The sequence below is a fragment of the Nerophis lumbriciformis genome, linkage group LG25 (genome assembly GCF_033978685.3).
Source record: "Nerophis lumbriciformis linkage group LG25, RoL_Nlum_v2.1, whole genome shotgun sequence".
NCBI lineage: Eukaryota > Metazoa > Chordata > Actinopteri > Syngnathiformes > Syngnathidae > Nerophis > Nerophis lumbriciformis.
The window spans coordinates 13992863-14000129 of NC_084572.2; the positions used below are offsets into that span (position 1 = coordinate 13992863).

Genomic DNA, 7267 nt, shown 5'->3' on the forward strand with positions numbered 1-7267 from the left:
AGTCTCTTACGTGAATGAGCTAAATAATATTATTTGATATTTTACGGTAATGTGTTAATAATTTCACACATAAGTCGCTCCTGAGTATAAGTCGCACCCCCGGCCAAACTATGAAAAAAACTGCGACTTATAGTCCGAAAAATACGGTACTTGAATACTCACGAAATAGTCATTTTCTACATCGCACAGAGACAAACCCACGATATATCGAGTATATTCGATATATCGCCCAGCCCTATCGCTGACCAATTAAAAATTGCAAATATCTTCCCTGATCCTAACCCACGATTCATATCGGGACAGCTCTAGAAAATACAACAAACAAAATAGACATCAGCATGGCAAATGTAATGCCTACGCCTTATAGTATGGCCTCAAACTTACCCTGTGGGTTAACAACTACCATTGCCTGAAGAAAGGTAATTTTGCTGCACAGCATTATTACACAGAAACTTACAATAAAAAGAACACAATGGAAGCTGCTTATGTGGGGCAGTTATACGTAAGACTATGGCATGTCTACCTTCCACCTTTACACAAACAAAGCCTGAAACGTTCTGCACTTCAGTTACTAAACAGCAAACCAGGAAATATGGCTTTTTCAATATGGATGATTTTTGGCAAAGGAATTTTTAAATGAAGAAAAAGTTCCTGGAAACTTACATGTTTGTTGCCGTTTCTGCCGTTAAATCTCTTGTGTGGTCATGTCGTATTTGAGGAGGCAGCAACACGCTCACTGGGGAGGTGAAAACCACAACAGTGAGTGGGAAGTCACCCTAACAGACAAAAGGGTGAAAGGAAATGAAGACAAGTTAATCTATAACAAATAATACTAAATGTTACAAATAAATGTGTTGTTTTTCTTGATGTTTAGTTCCTTGTATCAGCTTGACTCAAGGTGGCCTGAACTCTTGACTAGGGCCTTGTTCACACTGCAGGTCAATTCAAATTTTTTTGCTCATATGCGACCTGTATCCGTGTGAACAGTGCAATTCTGAATGTTCAATATCCGACTCGGGCCTCTTTCGTATGTGGATATAAATCAGATAAATATGCGATGCATCCTTATGTGAACGCTCCCACGCTCAGGTTGCATTCATCCGACCAGGACGTCATCAAAAAGCAATAAGTGTCATAATTATTCGCCAAAATAAACAGTTACAAAATAAATAGTTGACAATGGATCAGAAAACAGGTGAAAATAATGTTTTCGGAACTCTCGTGAAAGTTCCACCAATCCTCGCCCACAGACACGCACGCTCTTCAAGCAGACACCGAAGCAAATTATCCCGTAAAACTGCAAGAGCCAAAATGCGTTTCCTCTTCCTTCCTAATCCTCTACGAACAATAATTTGGTTCAGAAAATGTTGACTTTGATTGCACAAAATCCTTGAAATTGCCAAAAATGCACCAGTACTGAGACCGACTAGAGCTGAAGCCATTTTTACTTCATGCAGTGCGTGTAACGTCATGACGTCATGTTCGCATGTGGGTCAGATTGCATTCACATTAGAAATCCCTCCATCCATTTTCTACCGCTTGTTCCTCTCGGGGCCGCGGGGGTGCTGGAGCCTATTCCAGATACACTTGGGCGGAAGGTGGTATACACCCTGGACAAGTTGCCACCTCATCACAGGGCCAACACAGATAGACAGACAAACATTCACACTCACATTCACACACTAGGGACAATTTAGTGTTGCCGATCACTTTTTTTTTTTTTGTAATGTGAACAGCCACTAAAAATATCGGATTTGACAAAAAAACATGAATCACCCTGCAGTGTGAACGTAACCTAATTCTTAAGTATGTATCTAACAAACAAGACACTATGTCAACCCACAGTAGTTTAACAGGTACATATACTTTCAGGAAAAGCCTACATCTCAGCCGAGAACACGATCCACTCTAACTCAGGGTAGAAGTATAACAGTTAAATCAATAAAACTTGACTACCTTTCTTTTTGTCCCTTTGTTAATACTCATATTACTTCCAAGAACAAGTACTGCAATCTAACACAACATTTATTCGTTACTACTAGGTATGTAACGGTATTGTAGATACTGCGTTATTGCCTCTCCACATCTTCACAATAATGCTGTGACGGTGTCAAACAAAAACTTGGTGAGTGTAGTTTTTCCTGGTGCTTTTGCGTTTGCTGGTCTGAAATAAACGTCTCCCAGAATCCTCTGCGCAGGATTGCCAGTCCGGCACCCGCGTATGTTGCCAAAACTGGCTGTATTAGCAACACTGTAACTTGTACTAATATTCCTTTTGTAAATAAGTAAGTCCAAAGAGTTAGTTTTTTTATGTTACGCGTACATTTTAGACTAGACCACGACGCAATACCGTAATACGAACAGACAGACAAACAAACCCTGGTGAAAACATATCCTCTTTGGCGGAGGCAGTAAGTCTTGAGCATTCCAAGCTAAAACAGACTCGGTCACGGCACACCGTGGCGAGGGAAAATAAATTTGGAGCCAGCGAGGCTTAACAACAATTTGTGATGCATTTACATTAAAAAAGTTAAATTGTGAGGTAACTTCTCTGAAAAACTGCATTTTCCAAATTGATACCAAAAGCTCCAGCACCCCCCGCGACCCCAAAATGGACAAGCGGAAGAAAATGGATGGATGGATGGATATCAAAGCATACACTGCTTCTCAGAAAATAAAAGTTGAAAGAAGCTATACTGAACAGTATTGGATAACACTTATTTCACATAATGTTTACGTTGTCAGTTTAAATACACTCAAATGTAAGTTTTTTTTAAATATTTGCTCGTAACATTGGCCGTTTCTGTACTATTCTTTGCACTTAAACATTACTTTTTGTCGTTGTTGGGGACGGCGTGGTGCGGCTGGGAGAGTGGCCGTGCAAACAACCTGAGGGTTCCTCATTCGATCCCCAGCTTCTACCAACCTAGTCACGTCCGTTGTGTCCTTGAGCAAGACACTTCACCCTTGCTCCTGATAGGTCATGGTTAGTGCCTTGCATGGCAGCTCCCGCCATCAGTGTGTGAATGTGTGTGTGAATGGGTGAATGTGGAAATAGTGTCAAAGCGCTTTGAGTACCTTTAAGGTAGAAAAGCGCTATACAAGTATAACCCATTTACCATATGATTAGAACATTTGAGCATTATGTTTGTGTTCAATTAGTGTGTTCATCCCAAACATTCCTGCTACTTTATTTTACATATTATGGTGTTTTAAGTCTTTATTTGGACATATACTGCAATAACATCATACCGTGGTCTTAATAGCAGGAAAATATCAAACCGTGACATTTTTATATCGTCACATCCCTAGTTACTACATATTAACAGCTGTGTTTATCGAAGTTGCCAAAAGGGAATATTCTAAATAATGTTGTAATGGTAAATAGGTTATACTTGTATAGCGCTTTTCTACCTTCAAGGTACTCAAAACGCTTTGACACTGTTTCCAAATTCACACACTGATGGCGGGAGCTGCCATGCAAGACCCTAACCACGACCCATCAGGAGCAAGGGTGAAGTGTCTTGCTCAAGGACACAACGGACATGACTAGGTTGGTAGAACCTGGGGATCAAACCAGGGACCCTCAGGTTGCTGACACGGCCACTCTCCCAAACCCACCACGCCATCCGCATTGAGAACATTGGTAAGACTTCAGTATGAGGAACATATTCTAGGTAACAAAGACTTAATTTAGAGTTATTTGGACACTAGGACACTCCAAAGACATGCACCTGGAGATAGGTTGATTGGCAACACTAAATTGGCCTAGAGTGTGAATGTGAGTGTGAATGTTGTCTGTCTATCTGTGTTGGCCCTGTGATGAGGTGGCGACTTGTCCAGGGTGTATCCCGCCTTCCGCCCGAATGCAGCTGAGATAGGCTCCAGCACCCCCCGCGACCCCAAAAAGGGACAAGCGGTAGAAAATAGATGGATGGATCGGACACTAAGGGAACCTATAAAGGTTAGGGTTAGGGTTACTAATAAGCAATAATTCTGAGGTTATTGAGGGAAGACTTCAATATTATTGTATAATAAGGCCACACAGAATAAGGCATTAATAAGTACTTAATGACTAATTAAGAGCCAATATGTTACTAAATTGCATGTTAATAAGCAACTAATTAATGGTGAATATGTTCCCCATACTAAAGTGTTACCAGAACATTTTCCAAAGTCTACAGTAAGTTTAGTTTGGATTCAATAAGCGATTTTTTGTGAGTCTACATCCGGCACAATGATGTTGCTCCAAGAAAATAGAAAGTGGAACTGCTAAAGAGTCAAGTTTGTTGCTGAAAGCCCATTTTATTGGTCTGGACTCCGGAAAACAGATAGCTGTGAGCTGTAAATGACCCCCGGATCGGACTTTGGATACCGGTGCTTTACTACAATATTACTGCATAGATACATGTTCATTGAGAAATTACCTCATACAATAACCGTCTGTCCTAAAGTCATAGTGACAAGTGTTGATATTTTACTCGCAGACACCCTTTGCGACGTTATTCAAAAAAAGACATCAAAGAGACTTAACCGAAAGCTAATGTACCCGTCGTGGCTAATGGCAGCTCTTGGGTTATACTTCACCTTCGTTTACAACAAAACAACCAACGTGGGAAGTTAGAAATGGTTACTATACCGTAACTGAGTTGTGTAAGCCAACAAGCAGCCGAAAAAAGACGATGAAAACATGCAATGTGATACAATTATGCCTTTGCTAACCTTCCATGACAGCACGTCGCCATGTTTCCTCAGCAAGTGTCAACTCCGGACGTAAAGCGCCTTTCAGAATACGAACCAAGACCAGGTTTGGTATTCAGGAAAAGCGAGTACGCCGGGTTCCGCACGGTTCTCCCCGCGCCATCCATGCCCGGCTACGCAGTCTGGAGTACGTAAGTTATGTCACGAATACGGCCTACGGGAGGGGAGAAGAGACGCTACAAACAAACAGCCGAGGAAGCTAGCTGCTTTTAGCACTAGCGGCGGCTTAACACACACACTGACAAATGGCTCCAAGACAAGCTGAGCGTACGCTTGAAGCGGTAGAGAGACGATAAACAATATGCGCAGTAACGCCATGTTAGCTTTAATAGAGACATTCATACTAGTGTGGCCGCACCGGTGCAAGGCCCGCGCAGACAGCTCATGCCGAGGCGCACTCTGACAGCGCGCGAAATAACCCCGACGATGAAGCCTTATAAAGCGTTTATTAAAGCCCCCGCGGCCTTTACGGAGTGGCCTGACACGCCAGTGTCACCCATGCCGGCACGTAAATGCTTATTTATACCTAACTGAGTCGGTTGTCAGCGCTCGCGGACCTTCCTCGCCCCAAATCCAGAACAAACAGTCCCGTTCGACGTCGGTGACGTCAGACGCACGGGAGGCGGGAGCGACGCTGTCAGTGTCAGACGTAGCCGCGCCCCTTCTCTCTCCTGGCCATATTACGCAATCATTTGCAATCATTTCAACGCAAAAAAAAATGTTATGTAAACATGAATTATATCTATAAAAAAAACCAAAAAAAAAACAACAACAAACGAACTGAAGCAATAAAACAGATTTAAAAACTTTTTTTTGTTTCAAATTTCAGCTAAATCAATCATCAATCAAAGTTTATTTATATAGCCCTAAATCACGAGTGTCTCAAAGGGCTGCACACATACTTGCCAACCCTCCCGATTTTCCCGGGAGACTCCCGAATTTTATTTCCCCTTCCCGAAAATCTCCTCGGGCAACATTTCTCCCGATTGTCTCCGGATTTCATCCATCCATCCATTTCCTACCGCTTTTCCCTTTTGGGTTCACGGGGGGTGCTGGAGCCTATCTCAGCTGCATTCGGGCGGAAGGCGGGGTACACCCTGGACAAGTCGCCATCTCTTCGCAGGGCCAACACAGATAGACAGACAACATTCACACACTAGGGCCAATTTAGTGTTGCCAATCAACGGTTGATTGTCAACCTATCCCCAGGTGCATGTCTTTGGAGGTGGGAGGAAGCTGGAGTACCCGAAGGGAACCCACGCAGTCACGGGGAGAACATGCAAACTCCACACAGAAAGATCCCGAGCCCGGGATTGAACCCAGGACTACTCAGGACCTTCGTATTGTGAGGCACATGCACTAACCACCGTGCTGCCCATGTCTCCCGATTTCCACCCGGACAATAAAATTAGGGGCGTGCCTTAACGGCACTGCCTTTAGTGTCCGCTTTTCCTCCATACTAACAGCGTGCCAGCCTAGTCAGATAATACATGCGACTTTTACATGAGACACACACAAGGTAAAGCAAGGCATACTTGATCAACAGCCATACAGGTCACACTGACGGTGGCCGTATAAACAACTTTAACACTGTTACAAATATGCGCCACACTGTGAACCCACACCAAACAAGAATGACAAACACATTTCGGGAGAACATCCACACCGTAGCACAACATAAATACAACAGAACAAATACCCAGAACCCCTTGCAGCCCTAACTTTTCCGGGACGCTACAATATACACCCCCGCTAGTGATGGGTTGATGAGCCGTCATGAAGCGTTTCGACACATTGCAAAACTGTATTGATACTGTGTCGATACTGTGTCACTAAATACTGACATCTGCTGGACATTAAAAATCCCTACAGGCAACCTATGGACCGACTCAACTGACACTGATTTTATGACCTAGTATATACAATAATATAATCCAAGTCATTGTATTTCATTTAGGATTATTTCATACCTTCATTTAAATAAAAATATATTTTTATCTTTTTTAGATACAGTCAATAAATAATGTGAACATCATGTATCATAACATGGACATCTAAGAGAACGTGTCGTGAATAAGGATGCTTGTGGACTGGGAATTTTTTTAATTATTTTTTTTACACATTTTTATTTAAAAAAAACAGTTTTTCCAATGTAGTCAATTTTAGACGATTTCTCTTCTTCGTTATTATTTCTCCGGCTGTAGAAAAGACCCGCTCACAGAGCACAGGGGAGGCGTCAGTGCGACACAGTTCGCGTATCGGTACCGAAAAAGCTCATGATCGGTCACGTGACTTTCTAAAAGCGGTACGCGCACCGACACAGGGTTTTGCTCTATGAGCTCGACGCATGCGCCCATGCATCGGTGTTGCCGGACCCATCACTAACCGCCGCTACCATCTCCAGAATTCGGAGGTCTCAAGGTTGGCTAGTATGGCTGCACAAGCCACAACGACATGCATCAGGGCAAGAAAAAAACTCAACCCAAAGGGATACAATGAGAAACCT

The 7267-nt window shown here is 42.9% G+C and overlaps 1 protein-coding gene across 10 annotated transcripts in view; it reads right to left on the reverse strand.

Moving 5' to 3' along the window:
* The window catches only part of LOC133621628 (bromodomain-containing protein 4-like), a 30487-nt gene extending 25083 nt beyond the window's left edge, over nt 1-5404 (reverse strand). For 2 of the 10 annotated variants that reach the window (XM_061983827.1, XM_061983823.2), the window contains exons 1-2: nt 4723-4976; nt 664-736 (exon numbers count right to left, since the gene is read on the reverse strand). In XM_061983827.1, the coding sequence (XP_061839811.1) occupies nt 664-736; nt 4723-4729 (80 nt within the window). In that variant the 5' untranslated portion in view covers nt 4730-4976. Of the gene's footprint in view, nt 1-663; nt 777-4639; nt 4657-4722; nt 4981-5287 lie in introns of those variants that run through there. The other 8 variants (XM_061983829.2, XM_061983828.2, XM_061983830.1 and 5 more) reach the window with 7 other exon arrangements.
* Nucleotides 5405-7267: the final 1863 nt, after the last annotated feature.